Source organism: Lontra canadensis, unplaced genomic scaffold (assembly GCF_010015895.1).
Source record: "Lontra canadensis isolate GAN:19392208 unplaced genomic scaffold, GSC_riverotter_1.0 scaffold41, whole genome shotgun sequence".
Lineage (NCBI taxonomy): Eukaryota > Metazoa > Chordata > Mammalia > Carnivora > Mustelidae > Lontra > Lontra canadensis.
Genome location: NW_022631035.1, coordinates 13940539 through 13962530, shown reverse-complemented (window position 1 = coordinate 13962530; position 21992 = coordinate 13940539). Strand labels below are relative to the sequence as shown.

The 21992-nt window shown below is 38.2% G+C and overlaps 1 protein-coding gene across 1 annotated transcript in view; it reads right to left on the bottom strand.

The window, feature by feature from the left end:
- SMURF2 (SMAD specific E3 ubiquitin protein ligase 2) overlaps nucleotides 1–21992 on the bottom strand; it is a 121510-nt gene that overhangs the window by 27138 nt on the left and 72380 nt on the right. Inside the window, exons 4-8 of the mRNA XM_032870820.1 lie at nucleotides 13420–13553; nucleotides 10992–11057; nucleotides 6004–6088; nucleotides 3112–3195; nucleotides 367–569 (exon numbers count right to left, since the gene is read on the bottom strand). Of these exons, the coding sequence (XP_032726711.1) occupies nucleotides 367–569; nucleotides 3112–3195; nucleotides 6004–6088; nucleotides 10992–11057; nucleotides 13420–13553 (572 nt within the window). The remainder of the gene's footprint in view (nucleotides 1–366; nucleotides 570–3111; nucleotides 3196–6003; nucleotides 6089–10991; nucleotides 11058–13419; nucleotides 13554–21992) is intronic.

Genomic DNA, 21992 nt, shown 5'->3' with positions numbered 1-21992 from the left:
TGACGTCAGATTACTGTTATCTGTAACAACAATACCACCTTACCTTTACAGACTGCCCATTTGCAAGTAACCTCACATTGTTACATATGCTCTTCCGGATACCTCTGAGACAAGGAGAGGCATCATTCATCTCATTTCATTATCAAAGAGCAAAAGGACTGAGGTTAAACGACTAGCCCAAGTCAAACTGCCGGTTAGGTAGTCTTCTACCACTTCAAAGACTTTTCAGATTGGGAGATTTTACACATTCATTTTCATGTAGAATCCCTAAACTCAGATTAATAACTTCTTTAAAGCTGATTTTCTGGCTTTCTTAGCAAGCTGAAATCAGTAAGCCACACTTCGTTTTTCCTCTGCTAGTCATACCATAGCCTTCCGGTAGGTCTGGAGGAGTATGTAAATGTGTCCTGCTCATGTAATTTCTATGTCGCTGTGACCGGACTCTCCTCTCAGCCAGTCTGGGATCTGAAGACTGTCCACATGTTGCACCATTTGTTCCACTAATGGGAGTGTTCTCATCAACAAAGCAGCTAAGAGGTCGGCCAGGACTTGAATATTCAGATGCTGGTCTATTGAAAAGTAACAGGGATAAAAAGTTACTCAACTGAGGCATCAAAGGTGGAGTTCTCTAGACAATGTCTGTACTGCAGGAATGATCACAAGGAAACGGAACGATCAACCCAAATATAATGATTTCAAGAACTGAATAAAAGCAAGCGTGACGCCTCTAAACACCGAGCAAACTCACGTTACAGGCACACTGTCAGTTATGGATTTAAGTCATTTTAAACTGATTTTAATTACATTTTATATGAAATCCACATATATCTGTACATGTGAGAACTACCGACTTAGCCTCAGCCTACCTCTCGGACCTGACTTCCCATCTTTCTCCCACTCCACTCTGGCCATACTGACATTCCTCCTATTCCTTGAATTTGCCAAGACTGTTTTACCTTTAGGGCTAGAAGGGAGTTCTCCCTCCCATCCAGAAAGCCCTTTTCTCCTACTCTCCCTAGGCCAGGCTCCTTTTTGTCATTTAAATCATAGTTTAAGCTTAATTGTCTGAGAGGTCCTTCCTGACCTTCAATTCTAAGGCAGTCACCCAGGCTTTTGGTAAGTACCTCACCTTACTTTCTCAGCACAGCAATTATTTGATCATTTTTTATCTGCATCCTTGTTTTCCCTTACTAGTATGTTTCTTTACTGAGAGAAGAAAGTTCACCTAGTTTGTTTCCCACTATATATATCCCCTGCACCTAGAACAGTGCTTGGCGTATATAAGAGTATCTCAGTAAATATTTACTGAATGAATAAAGACAACGGTGTCTCTTCAAAGAACTTCCGGTATACTGATAGGTCATCAAAAATATAAAAGGATAATCAAGAGTTAATTTTTAAACTAACATTTACAACCACAATCAACTTTATATCCGTGGAAATTAAAGTCCGGTTCATCAGTTAAATGAGTTAGAAGGAAATGGGACTTCACTAAAGCACTGACAAAAGTACACATTCATTTACGCTCAGATACAGTAAAAATGGGTTCACTTCAATATATCATTGGCAGTTTAATACTAGAAATACAACTCTCGAACAAGCATTTTTTAAAATGGCAACATGAGCTAAGCTTTTACCTGAGAATTGTAAGGTAAGAGGGAAACTATGACTTAATGAGTTAAGCAACTAATTCCCAATAAATAAGAGTAGGTAAAACTTAAGAGAAGCATTTGATGTTCTGTGTCTGGTGCCATTCCTGCTCAGGAAAAGGGGGGATGGAGGGCAAAACAAACACTCAGGAGAGGCAGCAAAAAAATGTTCTTACTTAAACAAAACAAACAAACAAGAAAAGGAAATTCAGCCACTTATCCTATTCATTTTCAGTTACTTAAAAAAAAAAAGTACTTCCATGGTGCCAGGGTGGTTCCATTGGTTAAACGTCTGACTGTTGATTTCGATTCAAGTCATGATCTTAGGGTCACAAGATTGAGCCCCAAGTCTGGCTCCGAGCTGAGCATGGGGCCTGCTTGAGATTTTGTCTCTGTCTCTCCCTCTCCTGCTGTCCCTCCACCCTGTCTGGGGCACATGCAAGCTCTCTCTCACACACACATAAATAAATAAATAAATTTTTTTTTTTTAACATCTTATTTACTTGACAGAGAGAGAGAGAGAGAGAGAGAGCGAGCACGCACACAAGCAGGGAGGCTACAGAGGGAGAGGGAGAGGCAGGCTCCCCACCGAGCAGGGAGCCTGGATCTGTGACCTGAGCCAAAGGCAGACGCTTAATCAACTGAGTCACCCAGGCACCCCAAATAAATAAAATCTTTAAAAATGAAAAGAAAAATAAAAAGTGCTTCCTTGGGAATTTCTAAAAATTATCTTGCATCCCCATGCCTTTATACAGCAAGCTCCATGAAGGCCCTTCTGCCTTGTTTACTGTTACAGCATCAATGTTGAGCACAGTAACTGGCATATAACCATTTGGTGAACTGAATGATAGCTGTTACCACTACTCTCAATACTTTTCATCACCTTCCCCTATCTGATAAATTCTAACATTCTTAAAGATTAAGTTCAGAAATTCTCCTTCAGAGTTTTCCTTTTCAGGTTCTAACATCCCCTTACCCTGCCGTCCATATGGTCTCAGAAGATCTGGTTCTTATCTTAATCACAGACCTTACTGGATGCAATATAACATAATCATACCCAAACATGACTGAACAAATAAAGATCCAGTATCTATATTTTGTTACAGCCATTCAATAACTGAATTAAAAAAATTTTCAAAGTTTTGAAAAAAATTTTCAAGAGTGTTTCTTATTCTTGAAAAATAAGAAATAAGAGGACTGCTCAATTTATTGTTAACTCATTTAATAAATATTTATTAAGTAACATCATTGGCCCTGAGCTACAATAACAGGATGACCTGCTAAACAATCTTTATTGAAAATGACTTTTGGAAATAATAGTGGCACTTGCTGTAAGATCTACTGATCTTCAGCAGTATAAACCAAGAAAGGAAATCTGGTAAAGCTGACAGATAAACAGAAAGTGGCAATTTCAGGAAGGCAAAAAAGCAGAGACCACGGGAAGACATTTGTATGTTCTTACCGTGTTGGGCGTTCCCACTGTGTAGTTCTTGTTATGTGGTTCAGATACTGAATTCTTCCAGAGGCAGTTCTCCTTTCCTCCCAGCTTAAATAAAAATTGAGAGATAAGGCATCAATAGGAAGGTAGATACAGAATGTTTTTAGTGCAAAATTGAGCCAGGAAGACATCTGCTATGATAAATCAGGAATTACAACTAAAAAATCAATAGAATACTGGAATTTTTTTCAGCTTATATTAAAACTGTACAATGTATCTTCTGGAATTCTGAAGCTTCTAAAATGTTTGCACTGTGGTGTGGCTAATAGTCTCCATCAGCCTAACTCAGAATTCTCCAATAATGTCAACACTCAATTAAATTATACTAATTTCTCCAGAATTTGCGGGGGGGCCATACTAAAAATAAAAATCACACCTAATTTTTAAAATTAACATAAAAGTATATAAAACCTTTTTATTTTTTTTTAAGATTTTATTTATTTATTTGACAGAGATCACAAGTAGGCGGAAAGGTAGGCAGAGGAGGGGTGGGGGAAGCAGGCTCCCTGCTGAGCATAGAGCCCAATGTGGGGCTCGATTCCAGGACGCTGGATCATGACCTGAGCCGAAGGCGGAGGCTTTAACTCACTGAGCCACACAGGTGCCCCTATAAAAGCTTTTTAAAGCATTTAGCCTACCCAAACTATTTTTTAAAAAACAATGATACTTCCTCCTCGGTAATTTTTTAATTCATGTAACGACAACAACAAAATATGTGTGTGTGTGTGTGTGTGTGTGTGTGTGTATATATATATATATATATGTGTGTGTGTGTGTGTGTGTAAAAATATATCGGTGAATGACCTCAGAAATGTGGTAATGTTAGTATTTCCACCAAAACCCTCGCAGAGGTTTGGGAGCCATAAAAAATAGGAAATGAAGAGATGCTTAAAAGGTCTTTTGCCCTGTGATAACAAAGCACAAAATGTAGTGCTTATCAATTAATATATAAATTATATACATGTACGACTATATTATAAAATGTAGACCAAACTGGAATTTTTAAAGTCTGTGATATAAAACAAATGGGGAAGAAAGTACTATAAAGTACTATAAAGTGTAGAATAAGCCTTAAATTTTGTAATCTCTTAATACTGATAAGTTATTTCATACTAAACTTCCCCTTCAAAATTACCATAACCTACTTCAGCCATAAGAGTTAATATATGTATCAAGGAACTACAGTGATTTATAAACAGACTTAAATTATGGCGATTTTTAAGAGTTTAAATAAAATGAGCGAATACCCTGGCTTGGATGTAAAATTTCGGATCAAAAATAATTTAAGTCAAAACCCAACCAATTACATACTTTAAATAACTTATTGTATATAAACTACACCTCACTGGTGTTAATTAAACATATTTTGAAAGTTAAAAATAAAGTCAGAACAGTGTCAGCGCTGGTTTCAAAGACAGAACAGTAATCAAAAGTATGAGCTTTGGAACCCAGGCTTACATGTCTGCCTTCCAGCTCTACCATTCACTATGAGACCTTCAAGGCAAGTTTACTTAACTTCTCTGAGTCCCAGTGTTTTTAATCTGACAACAGTACAGCAAGAGTAATAATAGCAGCTAATTATTTACTAAGCACTTAGTATATGCAAAACATTGTGCTAAGTGCTTTATATGAATGATTTCATTTAATCCTCACACTTTATGGCATAAATACTATTATCACAATCCTCTTCTATTATATAAACCAATGCTTACAGAAGTTAAATAAACTAACTAAATTCACAAAGCTTGTAAATCAGAAGACTAAGGATTAGAACTCAGACAGTCTAATTCCAGAATCACACATGTGAGTTAAATGATCTAACGTATCACGGAAAGTGCTTCTAACAGTACCTGACACACACAGGTTCATAAATGTTTCTTTTCCTTTTTTTTTTTTTTTTAAGATTTTACTTATTTAACAGAGAGAGACACAGGGAGAGAGGGAACACAAGCAGGGAGAGTGGAAGAGGGAGAAGCAGACTTCCCGCTGAGCAGGGAACCTGATGTGGGGCTCGATCCCAGGACCCTGGGATCATGACCCGAACTGAAGGCAGACACCTAACGATTGAGCCACCCAACCGCCCAACAATAAATGTTTCTATGTTGTTAAAATTTTTTACTTCACAAATCTCTATCCCATTCCTCCAAATGGAGTAATGTCTCAGATTCAGCACTTTAATGCCTGGTTTTGAATAATTTAATCAAACAAGAAAGTTGTTCTTTTACTTTTTAAAATTTCCTAAGATTATTTTTTAAGATTTTACTTATTTATTTATTTGGCAGAGAGAGAGAGAGAGAGACAGAGAGAGAGAGAGAACACAAGCAGGGAGAGTGGGAGAGGGAGAAGCAGGCTTCCTGCAGAGCAGGGAGCCCAATGTGGGGCTCAATCCCAGGACCCTGGGATCATGACCTGAGCCAAAGGCAGACACTTAACGATTAAACCAATCAGCTACCCCCAAATTTAATGTATCTAATTAATGGCTTATTTTATAAATTTGTCTTGACAAGATTCCTTGCTATTTTTCCAAGTATAAGAAAAATCGAGGGGCGCCTGGGTGGCTCAGTGGGTTAAAGCCTCTGCCTTCGGCTCCGGTCATGATCCCAGGTCCTGGGATCGAGCTCCACATCGGGCTCTCTGCTCAGCAGGGAGCCTGCTTCCCCCTCTCTCTCCACCTGCCTCTCTGCCTACTTGTGATTTCTATTAAATAAATAAACAAAATCTTAAAAAAAAATAAGAAAAATCTAGATTCTGGAACTGTTCGGCAAATTTCTAAAGTTAAGCATACAATAAATACCAATTTATTTGTCATTATTTGAAGGATGTTATCAACATATTTCTCTACTGATCTCAGCTTACCCATCTGGTAAATCATTATCAAATAAACGACTGCAGTCCACAACTTGTCCTCCTGTGCCTATTCGGTCTCTGGACTGAAGACTTACTGTAAGACAATGAAAAAATCACTAAGAGTTGGAAAACTAGAAAGATTTATTGCAATTTAAAATATATATCTTTAAAAGACATCTAGCTTATTTAATACTCCAGAATGAAATCTTCAGCTTTTAATAAATCCGTAATTTCTTTTTCCATTTAGGAGTGACATTAAAATTTTATGATTTTGTATCTTTTATTGTGGTCATGGAGGAGAGTTTAAATCCTTTTCAACCATTGTAATGGTGCAAGGCAAGGCCTCTACTATACTCAAAACAGGCATAACACATAAAAGGTATATTCACATACAGAGGAACTGGAAAAGTTATTAATTTGGGTTTAATTCTTAACACACCTTTAAAAAAACAAAGAGGGGCTTCTGAGTGGCACAGTCAGTTTAGCGTCCAACTCTTGTTTGGACTTAGGTTGTGATCTCAGGGTTGTGAGATTAAGTCTGCTTGAGATTCTCTCCCGGCCTCCTTCTGCCCCTCCTGCTCTTGCTCTCTAAAGTCTTTATTTTTTTTTTTAAGATTTTATTTATTTATTTTCGTGAGAGAAAGAGAGAGCAAGCATGAGTAGCGGGGAGAGGGAGAGGGAGAAGCAGACTCCCCACTGAGCATGAAGCCGGCGGTGGGACTAGATCCCAGGACACTAGGATCATGACCTGAGCCAAAGGCAGACACTTAAACAACTGAGCCACCTTGGTGCCCTCTAAAATAAATCTTAAAAATAAATAAATAAATAAATCTTGGAAAAAAAAAAAAAACCAAAAAACAAAACCTAAGAAACTGGATTCTGGCAATCAGGTAATACTAAGATTCCATGAGTTAAAACAGTACATAATCACGTAGTGTGGTGTAAAACTACTACTATAAATTTGGAAGCAAGAGATGTAAGCTCTAGATCAGGCTCTAATGCTTAGTTTGGTAAATGACCTTCAACAAAACACTTAACATTCTTGAAGTTTAGATAATCTAAATTATGAGGAAGTTAGGCTAACTGATATGTCTGTCCCCTTGCTGCTCTAATATTCTTTAATTCTATTTTTGGCAATTCTCCCAAAAGATAAAACCTGTTCGAACAGGCAAATGTGACTATAATCCAACTTTTATTTTTTTATCTTTTAAGATTTTTATTTATTTCTTGACAGAGAGAAAGAGACAGCGAGAGAGGGAACACAAGCAGGGGGAGAGGAAGAGAGAAGCAGGCTTCCCACTGAGCAGGGAGCCCTGTGTGGGGCTCCATCCCAGGACCCTGGGATCATGAGCTGAAGGCAGACGCTTAAAGACTGAGCCACCCAGGTACCCCAACCCAACTTTTAAAGAATTAACCAGTTACTATATAAAGTATGACATCTAAGGACCCTTCATTCTAGGAAGGGTTCCAAAATTCTGAAATCTTCCAGCTCTGCAAAAATTTTGAAAAATCAGAAAGTTCAGTATGTTACACCTTTATATGAATTTCATTTATAGGTGACATTGTAACATACCTTTCCTCAGTGAATGTAAACATAATGTTATATGGAAATTGCACTAATAACAGTATTAACCAGTTTTTATACAGAAAAGCTAAGCAAAATGCTTACCCAAATATAATCCCTGCAAAAACTATGTATTTTTTCATTAGCGAGTTTAGAATAATATTAAGTCTCAAAATTAAGGATTTCATAAGCTTCAACTCCAGACTGCTGTATTACAAAACACCTAAGCAATTTTTAGGTGAGTTTGTGTTTTTAAATGGCCTAATCCTAGCAAAATGTAAAATGAACCATAGAACTATCATGTTTTTGAGAACACTGTTCCTAACATTAAAACATCAGAAACAATCTAAATATCCAGCAATAACACACAGCTGAATTAATTATGTGTCCACCATGGACTGCTATACAACATTAAAATGCATCCATGAACAAACAACAAAAGATGTTTAGGACAGATTAAATCAGGTTATTTAAAATTCTGCACAGTGTAACATTATATTAAAAAAAGGTACAGGGCGCTGGGTGGCTCAGTGGGTTAAGCCTCTGCCTTGGGATCAGGTTATGATCTCTGGGCCCCCGAATCAGGCTCTTATCTCAACAGGGAGCCTGCTCCCCTCCACACTGCCCGGCCTGCTGCTCTGCCTACTTGTGATCTCTCTGTCAAATAAATAAATAAAATCTTTAAAAATAAATAAAAATAAATAAAAAATTTTAAAAAGGTATATACATCAAGGTAATGACCATGATGGCATATTATGGTTGCTCCTTATGTTCTCTGTCTATATTTTTATTTGATTTTATAACAAAAAAAGAAAAACCTCACAAGAGATGCAAAGAATTGAGTAACAGATTCAAAAACAAGGGAGAGGATTTATAACCTTGTATCAGTTGTCTCAATTTGGGAGATTTTTCTCTATGGTAATACTCCAAAAATAGGATAAAGCTAAATGTCCAAAAATGCTTGCAAGTTTCAATGTTACAATAGCAAAAAAAAAAAAAAAACAAAAAAAACAAAACCTTAAAAGTCTAGTAATTAAGTTATGACATATTAATATAATTCAGCCTCTAAAATCACTAACTATAAACACTAATAATGGTTACAGTAAGTGAAAACAAAAATTTTATATTCAATGAACAAAAATCATAAAAAATATACACATATAAATGTATATAAAATTATTAGAAAGGGATATGTATTTTTTTAAAGTTAGTATTCTAGTGTACTTTTCTCCATTTCCCAAAGGATGTTATATACATCTATGCATGATTATTTGTAAAGGTCTAATTCAGTAAGAACTAGAACTCATTCTGGTTTTGATTTTTGTTTTTTAATTTATTCCATTTTTAAATGGCAAGACAATAAAGCATAATGTTTGAGTCCAACATATCTCTACTATGATAACCAAATTCACACAAAAGCTTCAAATTTAAACACACACACATTTTAAAGAAAAGCTTTCCTTTTTTATATAATACACTCCATAGGTTTATTTCTAATTACTGACAAAGGAAAGTCTGCTGTTTTTATAAATGCCATCTACACCTCGTGGAACTATTTTGTTACTACTGGACATTAGTTGGCAAAAATTACATAACATACCAGATCAAATAAAGTAAGAACAATCACATTTAAGTCTTATATATCGCTTCTTGGCCTTTTGGCTGAGATCAAGTCTTTTATATGTTGGGGTGCCCGGGTGGCTCAGTCGTTAAGCGTCTGCCCTCGGCTGGGGTCATGACCCTGGGGTCCTTGTATGGAGCCCTGCATCAGACTTCCTGCTCCACAGGAAGCCTTCTTCTCCCTCTCCCACTCAACCCTGCCTGTGCTCCCTGTCTCGCTGTGTCTCTGTCAAATAAATAAATAAAATCTTTAAAAAAAAAAGTCTTACATGCCAGCATTTGAGTTTTTTTACTCCCTTCTCAATCCAAGAATGACAGGAATTCCCAGGTAGGCTGTAGTGCAGACATTTCCCCACGGTAACCACCATAGGGCTTTGCCATGTTGCTACTCCGGCGATTCACTATGAACCCAATTCATTCCCTTGCGAAACGAAGCCCTTCAAAAGTAAGTTCAGTAACTAAAACCTCTCTGATAAGTTCATAATGCAATCAACTTATTTTAAATTCTGCTCTATACTGAAGTGGTAAGAGTCCAGTTATGTCTTCTTCTTTAAGAAGCCTCAAAGGAGCCCACCTTAGTGTCCTACCACACTATGTGTCTTATTTTTGGTTTATTTATTTATTTATTTTAAAGATTTTTTTATTTAGTCATTTGAGAGAGACAGAAAGAGCATAAACAGGGGGAGAGGCAGAGGAAGAGGGAGAAGCAGACTCCCTGCTGAGCTGGGAACCCATTCCAGGACTTGGAGATCATGACCTGAGCCAAAGGCAGACGTCCAACCATCTAAGCCACTCAGGAGCCCCACACACTATGTATCTTGATCGAAGATCAATCCATCAATTCTTGAGTCTCAGGAAATTTTGTATAAAGCCCTTCCTCTGGGGCACCTGGGTAGCTCAGTCGTTAAGCATCTGCCTTCGGCTCGGGTCATGATCCCAGAGTCCTGGGATCAACTCACCCATCAGGCTCCCTGCTCCAAAGGAAGCCTGCTTCTCCCTCTCCCACTCCCCCTGCTTGTGTTCCCTCTCTTGCTGTGTCTGTGTCAAATAAATATATAAAATCTTTAAAACAAAAAACCCTTCCTCTGAGTCAATTCAAGATAGCCCACTGAGTGTCTTACGAGTAAGATAGCAACCTCTCCCTTTTTCCAATCAGTATTCTATCATTCCTTATATTCTTTTCAATTAGCACTGATTATTTTAAAACTGTAAAGTGATTTTTTTGGTAAATATTTTGTTTATTTATTTATTTGACAGAGAGTGAGCGATCACAAGTAGGCAGAGAGGCAGGCAGAGAGAGAGGGGGAAGCAGGCTCCCTGCTCAGCAGAAAGCACAATGCAGGGCTCAATCCCAGGACTGAGATCATGATCTGAGCCAAAAGCAGAGGCCTAACCCACTGAGCCACCCACGCGTTCCTTAAAACTGTAAAGTTTAAACAAAGTTCAATAAAATATTCTTACTCAAAAACCAGTTAAGAACTATTTTTAGAAAAGTTTCAGACCATGTATAAAGTCTGTCTTTAAAAGAATGTCTAAAGGAGCAATAGTTTTTCACATTAGGAGCCTCCTTTTCTTTCTTTCTTTTTTTTTTTTTTAAACATTATTTATAGTTCGAGGGTTTGGTTTTTTAAAATTCTTTAAATTAACGTAGCCTGGAACCTGGATCCACTGTTTGAAACTTTTTATGTGACTCATTTAATTCAAGCCAATACAATGAAGCTGTAGTTAGTGCACTTGGATTTAAAAGATATTTAGAATTTCGGTCAGTCTGAATGATGCCAAAATTTCACATGACTTTATAAATTCCACTTACCTACTATCTGTCCTCTAACCGTATCATTGTCATTTGGCCCAAGTTTGCACAGATCCAACCTCTGATCTATTTCAAATCAACAAAAAAAGCAATTAAAAAATAAGCTGGTATCAGAGCTTCTAACATCTATAGAGTGATGGTAAACTTCCATAATCCAATGGCAATCAGGCCTATCATTTAAATAATAATGTTTTAAAGATGAAGCCAATGTTTAAAATTTCTAACTGCATATATAATTAGTAAAAATGTCTTAACAAAGTTTTGATAAATCCAGATTTCAAAAACTGTAAGGCACTGGTGTATACATTGCCAAGAGGCAATTACTTTTTCTCCAAAGATTTCAGACCGCTTTGTCTGACTCTTGGCTTGTCACTTAATAGTTATTGTTCTTAAGCAATTTATCCAAGTCTTGATTTTCTCACATATAACTGTAGTACCCAGCTCATATCTTTTAAGGATCAAATTAGGTAATTATGTAAAACTTGTAGCACAGTTCCTGGCATATAAGTGTTCAATAAATGTTAGTTATTATCACTGTTATTTTTTATCTAACCATTTCAAATGAGCTCCACTTACACAAAGTAAGTATTAATAAGAAGCTGAGTATAAACTGTAAGATAAGGATTTGAGTCAGTTCGGCTACTACCTCATTTAGGGGCAACTCATTTACTCTCTCATGCCTCATCTATAGAACAGGCATCACAATGACCTGGTCAGTCATAGTACGGAACAGTGTCACCCACAACACGTTGCTTTTGATTATAGCACTTAAAACTGAATTCTTGTACAGCTATATGCCATCTGTCTATTTAAAGAAGTTATGAATTGATAAGAGGAGAAGATCGTACATTAGTCTTTGTATTTTCCACTCCAAACTGGTAGAACACTGTATCAGGGTGCTCAATAAGTGTTTGATAAATGAAATATTATAGCACATCAAAGGGGTCAAGTGAATTAATTCAATGAAACATAGACAGCAGAAAGAAAAATCTGTGTCCCAAAACTACAGCGCCTGGCTATCCAGCCAAAAACAGACATTTTTCCCTTTGCGAAATAAATGGACACTGATAAATTCACTACATAGTGGACTTCTGCAAAGCAATTTCTCTTCTCTTGTTCAGTCTCTCCAGTGAGTCCTTCTCCCTTTGCCAGCAGGCCCTTGCCCTTGCTTCTTAAGGGGACAGGATCCATGCCTTTTTCACCTTTTATCACCAGGGTTTTGTATAGTACTTGGCTCATTAAAGGTTCAATAAATGTTGGCTAAATGGAAGCAGAGATAAGGCCATACATATGGCCTGTAAGTCTTCAGTTTGCCTGCTGGGTTGAGTCATAAAACAGTTCGTTTTTATGTGCTAGACCTTTACCAATCCCAAAGTCCTCTACTTCCTGCTGGGTCACCCTGTCAACTCAGAGATACAAGAAATTCTCAGGTGCCTTTAAATTCCCCCAACTCAGGACTTCTGGCACAATTTTCTCCCTTTTTAACAGATCAATATTTATGTATCTGGACTATGATATCATACTACATTAAAAGGGGTCATCTCAATATATCTAATATTCAAAGCTAAATTTGCTCTATTTTTCATTAATTTCTTCAGCTAGATTCTAGGTGAATTTTTGTTTGGCAGAGACATCTGGGCTAAAATCCCATGATAATAACTAGCAATATTTTTTATATTATATAAAAAAGAATCCCGTAGAAACAACAAAAAATTTTGTTGAAAAAGACATTTTCATCTATGTCCCAATGGAAATAATCCCCCAAAAAACGCTTGTCTCCTGGTTACATGAATTATGCACATGCTAATTAAACCTGTCAATCCAATATGGAAATCATTTCTAATGTGTTGATCTTGGCCTGATCTTCTAAACACCCAGGTTGGTGGAAGACTAAGCTATAATTAAGTTGTTAATACAGCTGTTTTACACTCAATGTTTTACCTTTCCAGAACTTTAAATTTTTTTTACCATCATATATCACTCTTACTCAATAATATTTCCCCTTAAACATTCCAATCACCTAAATAAAACTCACTTTGTCTCATAAATCCACCAAAACCAGAGATGAGTACTAAGAAAAAAAGGCATACATAATTTGACACCTTTCTTTTCACTCTTGGATATCAAACTTTTCCTAACACTAATAAATTCACTAGATACTAAGCAGCAGCTCTGATGCAGTTCAAGTTTCACATATTTTAAATGTTTCATTCTTTTTATAAAGTCCATAAAATAAATTTAACCAAGAATTTCTACCAATGTTTCAAACATACAGAGGAAGTTAAGTTTCTGGATCACTGCCTCCCCCAAAAACCATGTGTGGGGATATGAGTGTGTGTATATGTGTGTGTGTGTGTGTGTGTGTGTTTTACACAAATAATATATATAATTTTTTTTTTAATTTTAAAAAGCACTAGTATCTACTCACAACCAGTGTCTTTGAGGCGGTTGATGGCATTGGAAAGAAGTCGAACACAACCAAGAAATCCAGCACCTTGTTTTTTATGGATCTTCTTATGATTCCACACACTGATCGTAACCGAATCAGACTTTCCAATATACCTAAAACACAACATGACTGAATGGGTAACTTGGCAACTACAAGTAGTTAGTGTGAAATTTTTCTTTTGTTTTTATAGTCTAAAGCTACAAATGCTTCAGAGTATGGCTAAATAATGCAAACTATGTTTTGAGTTCAATCGATCCCACAGGATTGAATTTAAATTAAAAAAAAAAATCTTAAAAGTAAAATCCAAAAAGAATTTTTATTATCTCTTTCATCATATCTACCACTCTCAGGCTGGGTAACAATTTTTGTTAGTAAAAAACTATTTTAGTAGCTAGTGTCAAATAACACTAAAGGAGTTTCTAACATTTCTTTCCAAGAACAAAAATGTTACAGGAACTTTTATCAGTCACATTTTAAAAACACTGCAATGGCATGCCCTATCATCTCAGAGTACTCAGTTAGGTTTCAAAGGGCATCGTCAAGGCTGACAGACCAAAAATCTGACATACCTGTTATGTTTTTAAATGCTGTAGAACAAAAGCTGATTGTAACGCTTTTCCCCTGCTTCTTCCCTATATGCAGGCCTTGAGCGAGCAGGACTCTTGCAGATTTCACTTCACTGCCTGCAGACAAGCAGAGCAGGGAAAAGCGTTACTACACTTGTCTGTGCATATACCTGCAAGTATGTAAAAGCTCTACCACAGCCAATTGGTTCACATGGTGCCATCCCATGCAAAAATATAATCAAATAACGTAAGTGTATCAGTAGAACCCTAACCCTATTTCATTGCCTCTAAGTGGTCAAATTTTTGGTCCAGCAACCTTGACCTTAAAGTGTAATTTGGTAAAGCAGTAACATCAGAAAAATTCACCTAGTATGTAAAAAAGCCAAACCACTTAAGTGAGACCTAAAACTTTTAAATGAGAAATAGGGAAGCCACACTTGGATCCAGCTGTGCTTAAAAGCATGACTTCCCCCCTTCCCCGGACTTTTAATTATACAAACCAATACATTCCCTTTTTAAAAATTAAGCCAATTTGAGTTTCATTTCTGTTGCTTCAAATGACAAACTCTGGACTAAACTATCCAGGATGCCTGCACCAATTTTTAACTATACCTAACAGACCTAACTTGGCAAGTATCTGCTGCGTGATAGGTCAAAATTCTAGAACCAGAATCAATTATTAAACAGCTAAACCACCCCAAACCAACATTAAAAGAAAAAAATCACATTAAATCACTTTCCCAACTGGTAAGCTTGATGTACAAGTATGATAAAATATTGATCAATCCCCCTCATGCCTTAACCCACCGCTGGCATAAACATCCTGTCGGGAGACTGGCTGTCAACGCCCAGAGACAGGAGATGCTGTCAGTTTGTGTCCTCGAACAACCTAAGACAGTGAATCACCACCCTCCACCCCCAGCTAAGTGAAACTTTTATACAAAATACACTGCTACTGCATGAAGTCACTGAAAACTGGAGTTGCCTATTATATCAGTTAGTCTGCTCTAACCAATACAGAAGGCAAATCATAAAGGGCCTTGTCAGCCACAGTATGAACTCTGGCCTTTACTCCAAGTAAGGCTGGAAACCAGAAGATGTGCAGCAGAGGAGTAACAAGATTTGAAATATGTTTTAATAAGATCATCCTAGCTGCTGTATTGAGAAAGACTGTAGAAGCAAGGCTAGAAAAGCAAGGAGTCTAAGGCAGAGTTCAGCAAACCACAGCTTGTGTGAGACATATCCAGCAAAGCACAGGATATAGTGTGATTTCATTTTCTTCAAGGACAATTTTTTTTTTTAAGTTTTAAGGCCATATTATAAATATTTAGAAAGTCTACACATCTCTTCATTCACATTACTACTTTTCTAACAAAGTCCACATTTCTATGTGCTGGATCCAACAACTCCACATACAAATGATGACTCAACAGGGATTCCAGCCCATACCACTGCAGAACCTCCACCCCCTAAATTCCATGGACCTGGCCACCAGGGAATCTCACTCAAACTACCTATTACTAGCACATTAGTATAATATCAAGCTCTGGTCTGTAACTTGCACAGAACCCCTGAAACAGACAAATTTAGGTAGGTATACTCTCTCCCCCAGGTCCAGCATGAAACAGTTACTAAAGAGAAGATCTCTGCCCAAATACCCCAAAGATTTGTCATTGTCAATCTCAGGGGGGAATGTAGAGGTTACTTCTGGGCAACAGAGCAATGGAAACCTGAGTAATGTCAAAGGGGCCACAGTGACCACAGGCTGAATGCAAACAAGCTCATACAGTGACCCACCACCTCAAAATATCCATAGGCCTTAGCTGACCAATGGGCTACTTACGACCAGCACAGGTACCAGAAAAGGAAAATTTCCTATGTTCCCATACTTCCTCACTCCCCACTTAACAATAGCCGCCCCCCGCCCGGCCTCCTTGTGGCCAGTCTCTCCTTTGCTGTCCTGCCCAATGTTCCCTTGCAGTGTATTCAGTAAACTTCTATCTCTTTTGTTCTGCCTTGGGGGAATCCTCTCACCACTGGCTCCACGGGCCTCCAACCAACCAGGCTCCTACACACTCCAGTGCGGGAACTAGTCTCCTGGACATCATTGCCTCCCTCCAAGCCGTTCTTCACATTACAGTCCAAGTGTTCACTCCTGGATATAAACCTGATTATAGCACCTCCCCCACTTAAAACCCTTTCATTGCTCTCCACTGATTTTAGGAGAGGATTCAAATTACTAATAGGCTTTCAAGGACCCTCATGAGCTGGCTCCTGCTTGCCTCTCTTTGCTTGTCCTATACCATACTCCCCTTACGTGAACTCGTTAATGCTGCCCCTCCAAACTGCTTTCAAAGCCATGATCTTTTTCCCCTCTGGTCTTCACACATACACTTTTGCTTAGAGCCAACCCACTTTTCCTTTTTCAAGAAAACTCCTACTTAAGGTCTAAGCCTAAATGTCACTTTTTCTAGTAAGCTGTCCTTAACTCTTAAATTCATATAAAGAAGTTCTGCATATTTCCAGAGCACCCTATATTTTTGCATTTTCTTATCACACTATTTATAATTTTCTATTTACTTGTGTTGATACACCACTTGGCTGTACACTTGGAGGACTAGGCCTTGTTCACATTGTACCTGGGTCTCTGGCTGAATTTATTTATTTATTTATTTATTTATTTATTTATTTATTTATTTTTAAGATTTTATTTATTTATTTGACAGAGAGAGATCACAAGTAGACGGAGAGGCAGGCAGAGAGAGAGAGGGAAGCAGGATTCTTGCTGAGCAGAGAGCCCGATGCGGGACTCGATCCCAGGACCCTGAGATCATGACCTGAGCCGAAGGCAGCGGCTTAACCCACTGAGCCACCCAGGTGCCCCTCTCTGGCTGAATTTAAATATGAAGCTTAAAGACATGGCTTAAAACAATCTGACTAAGAACTCAAAAGTTTAGTCAGTTACACAGATAGTAGCTTATTGGGGCTGTGATTTTAAATTCACTGTAGGCCAAATCAAATAAAAAAAATGTGAGACCTAATACAATAATACAATACATTTACTGAAAGCATCTAACATTTGAGAATTACCTGTCAGGTACTAGTCTAAGCACTTTACCGGTATTATCTGTCTCACTTTTCCTATCAGTCTTGTAAAGTAGGCATTGTTGCTGTTGTCAATGGAAACCAACGCACAAGGGGTTAAACATTACCACATAAGCAAGCGGTGGAGGCGAGAGCGGGTACTCTCACTTCTCTCTATTGCCTACTTTTTTGGTTCCTATTTATCTGCATACTAACTTGGGAGTGACTGAGCCATAGCACTGAGGGGCATACACAAAAGCCTTATTCTGAGTTGTCTCTAGGTATATCTCAGTGTTTTAGTAGTACAGACAGGACGTTTGTTCACATGTGGTTTAGAAAATCAAATTTAAGTAACTGACCAGAGTCCTGGCTCTAGGGTAGTTCTAGAACTATTTGTCTAGAAGTAAGTAGCAGAGATGTCAGGCATACAGGTTTGATGGGAGATCTAAAATTCATTTTTGTAGGTAAGTGAAGTGGAACACTTTGAAAAAGAATCTCAAACTGATGAAGGGTGAAGTCTAAAGCTTAAAAAGCTTAAAAGACCAAACACTTGAAAGTCAGGATGTCAAGGCAGTTAACATGTTTATAACATGAGATACGCTGACAAAATGGTAGTGGTGTACAAAGCATGTGATAATGGAATTAACAACCTAAAGAAAACTGCAACCTATACCTGGTTTCAGGGAGGAACAAATAAGAAACAAGACTACTACTGCCATCAAATCCTTAAAATATTCAAAAACTTTTTTTTTTTTTGAAGATTTTATTTATTTACTTGACAGAGGGAGATCACAAGTAGGCAGAGAAGCAGGCAGAGAGAAAGAGGAGGAAGCAGGCTGCCCGCCGAGCAGAAAGCCCAATGCGGGGCTCGATCCCAGGACCCCGGGATCATGACCTGAGCCGAAGGCAGAGGCTCAACCCACTGAGCCACCCAGGCGCCCCTAAAATATTCACAAACTTCTAAGCCCGATACTCTGACGGTGATGGTGGGGCTAAAACAGAAGGACTGGTGAAGTACAAAAAGGCATGGAAAGCCCTCCTGAATCCCCTCCCCCTTTCCAGTTCATCCTCAACCCTGGCAGGAGACCTAAGGTTTATACTCGGAAAAATTCTCTGAAGGACACTAGGCACAGCTCACGAAGGAGATAAAAGTCCTTAATAAAAGCAGGGATATTAAGAAGAGGTTAATACAGGCAAAAGAGACACCCCCTAGCATCCTTACGGTCTTCAGCTCCAAGAACAATAGCATCCAAGAATATATGGCCCCCAAGTAGGAAATGGGAGAACTGTCACGTCGTACCTGATTACCCTAGTGAGTGGACCAGCTCTACTCATGGGCACAGATTTTCCAATCAACATTTAAATGCCTCCCCTTAAAGATAAAACCAAAGAAACCCAAGTCAAACTAACAGAAAATAAGGAACTCTGACAAAAGAGAGGCAATACAAGCAACAGAAGGAAACTAACTTCTCTTATTAGAGAAGATACTGCATCCAAGAAATAAGAGGAAATTATGAAAAAAAAAGTAAAAAACCAAAGTGATCTTGGAAGCTAAAAATGTGAAAGCAGAAATGACAATAAAAGGAATGTTTGAAAATTAAATTGGGGAAACAGTCCAGACAGTTCATCACAGTTTTTAATTTTTTACTAAAATAAAAATAGTTTATTAAAACAGAGAAGGTGCTCAGTTGGTTAAGCAACTGACCGGCTCAGGTGATGAGCTTAGAGTCCTGGGATAAGAGGGTGTCAGGCTCCCTGCTCAGCAGGGAGTCTTCCTATTACACGCTCTCTCACTCTCTCTCTCAGCCCCTCCCCTCACTTGTACACTCCTTTCTCTCTCAAATAAAATCTTTAAAAAAAGAGAAAATATGAGAGGAAAAAAGAACAACTAAATGATGATCAGTTCAGAAGGGATAACATCCACGGGGCGCCTGGGTGGCTCAGTGGGTTAAGCCACTGCCTTCGGCTCAGGTCATGATCTCAAGGTCCTGGGATCGAGTCCCGCATCGGGATCTCTGCTCAGCGGGGAGTCTGCTTCCCTCTCTCTCTCTCTCTCTCTCTCTCTGCCTGCCTTTCTGTCTACTTGTGATCTCTCTCTGTCAAATCAATAAATAAAAATTAAAAAAACAAAACAAAACAAAAAAACAAACAAACAAACAAACAAAAACAAACAAACAAAAAGAACAGAAGGGATAACATCCAAAGTAACAGGAGTTCCAGAAAAGAAGAAAGAGAGAAGGAGAAAATGGAGAGGAAATTATCCATAAATAAACAAAGACAGGGGCACCTGGCTGGCTTAGTTAGTGGAACATGCAATTCTTGATCTCAGGGTTGTAAGTTCAAGTCCCATGTCGAGTGTAGAGATTAAAAATAACATCTTGTGGTGGGGGTGGGGGGCACGCCCAGATGGCTTAGTCAGTTAAGGGTCTGCCTTCTGCTCAGGTTGTGATCCCAGAGTCCTGGGATCAGAGAGCCCCACGTCAGGCTCTCTGTTCAGTACAGAGCCAAAAAACACCCTCTCCCTCTGCCTCTACCTGTTGCTCCCCCTGCTTGTGCTCTCCTTTTCTGTCAAGTAAATAAATAAAATCTTAAAAAAATAAAAATTTTAAATTTTTTTATAAATAAAAAATAAGATCTTTTAATTACTCTTACTAAATAAATAAATAAATAATTTTCTATTAACTAAAGAGTTAAGTATCCAGAAGAGACCACAGGCAGTAATTTCTCTGACATCAGCCATAATAACATCTTCCTAGATATGTCACCAGAGGCTAGGGAAACAAAAGCAAAAATAAACTATTGGGAGTACATCAAAATAAAAAGCTTCTGCACAGAAAAGGACAAAAAGAACTAATGGACAATCTATTGAATGGGAGAAAATACTTGCAAGTGACATATCCAGTAAAGGGTTAGTATCCAATATACATAAAGAACTTAAACAACTCAACACAAAAAAATCAGCAAATAATCCAATTAAAAAACACACAGAAGATATGAACAGACATCTCTCCAAAGAAGACAAACAGATGGCCAAGAGACACATGAAAAGATGCTCACATTCATCATCAGGAAAATGCAAATCAAAACCATAAGACATCACCTCACACACCTGTCAGAAAGGCTAAAATCATAAACTCGAAAAACAAGTGTTGTTGAGGATGTGGAGAAAAAGGAACCTTCATGCACCATTGGTGGGAATGTAAACTGGTACAGCCACTATGGAAGACATATGGAAGTTCCTCAAAAAAAATTAAAAATAGTGGGGTGCCTGGTTGGCTCAGTTAGTTAAGCATATGACTCTTGATTTCAGCTCAGGTCATGATCTCAGGGTCCTGAGATCGAGCCCCATGTTGGGCTCTAAGCTAAGTGCAGAGTCTGTCTTTCTCCAGCCCCCCTGCTAGCTCTCACGCACTTGCTCTACTCTCTAAAAATAAAGAAAATATATATATATTTTTAAGATTTATTTATTTGACAGAGAGAGAGAGAGAGAGAGAGATCACAAGTAGTCAGAGAGACAGGCAGAGAAAGAGGGGGAAGCAGGTTCCCCGCCAAGCAGAGAGCCCCATGCGGGGCTTGATCTCAGGACCTTGAGAGTATGACCTGAGCCGAAGGCAGAGGCTTAACCAACTGAGCCACCCAGGTGCCCCAAAATAAATAAAATATTTTTAAAAAATTAAAAACAGAGGGGCATTTGGATGGCTCAGTTAAGTGTCTGACTCTTGATTTCTGTTTGGATTTTGACCTTGGTTGGAGTCATCATGACCCAATGAGCCCCATGTTCAGCTCTACCCTCAGTGTGGAGTCTGCTTGAGATTCTCCCTCTCCCTCTGCCCTACCCCCGGTTCGCTCGCTCTCTCTCAAAAGAATAAAATAAAACTAGAACTACCCTACGATCTAGTAATCACACTACTGGATATTTACCCAAAGAATACGAGAATACTAATTTGAAAGGATATGTACACCCCTATGTTTACTGCAGCATTATTTACAATAGCCAAATTATGGAAACAGCCCACATGTCCATTCAGACAAGAATGGATAAAGAATGGAATATTATTCAACCATAATAAAGAATGAAATCTTGCTATCTGAAACAACACGGATGGATCTAGAGAGCATAATGCTACAAAATAAGCCAGTCAGAGACAAATACCACATGATTTCATTCATATGTGGAATTTAAGAAATAAAACAAATGAACAAAGGGGAAAAAATTAATCAAAAAAACAGACTCTTAACTATAGAGAACACAGATGGCTACAGGAGGGAGACAGGTGAAAAAGCTAAAGGAGATTAAGAGTACACTTAGCTATTTTTGGGTTGGGGGGACTCAGTGAGGGAGTGGGATGGAGGGGGAGCAGAGTGAAAGGGAGAAAGAATCTTAAGCAGGCTCCATGCCCAGCACAGAGCCCAACGCTCAATCTCACAACACTGAGATCATAACCTAAGCTGAAACCAAGAGACAGATGCTTGACTCACTGAGCCACCCAGGTGCTCCAAGAGTTCACTTATCTTGATGAACACTGAGTAATATATGCAACTGTTGAATCACTATATTGAACGCCTGAAACTAATATAACACCGCATGTTAACTATACTGAAACAAAAAAAAAATTTTTAAAGATTTTACTTATTTATTTGACAGACAGAGATCACAAGTAGGCAGAGAGGCAGGCAGAGAGAGAGAGAGAGAGAGAGAGAGAGAAGGGAAGCAGGGGCTCAATCCCAGGACCCTGGGGTCATGACCGGAGCCGAAGGCAGAGGTTTTAACCCAATGAGCCACCCAGGCACCCCTGAAATTAACATTTTTAAAAAAGAGTTTCATTATCCAGATTAAAAGTTTCTAATAAGTATCTAGCACTATGTAACAATAATATATACTAAAACCATCATCAAAAAATG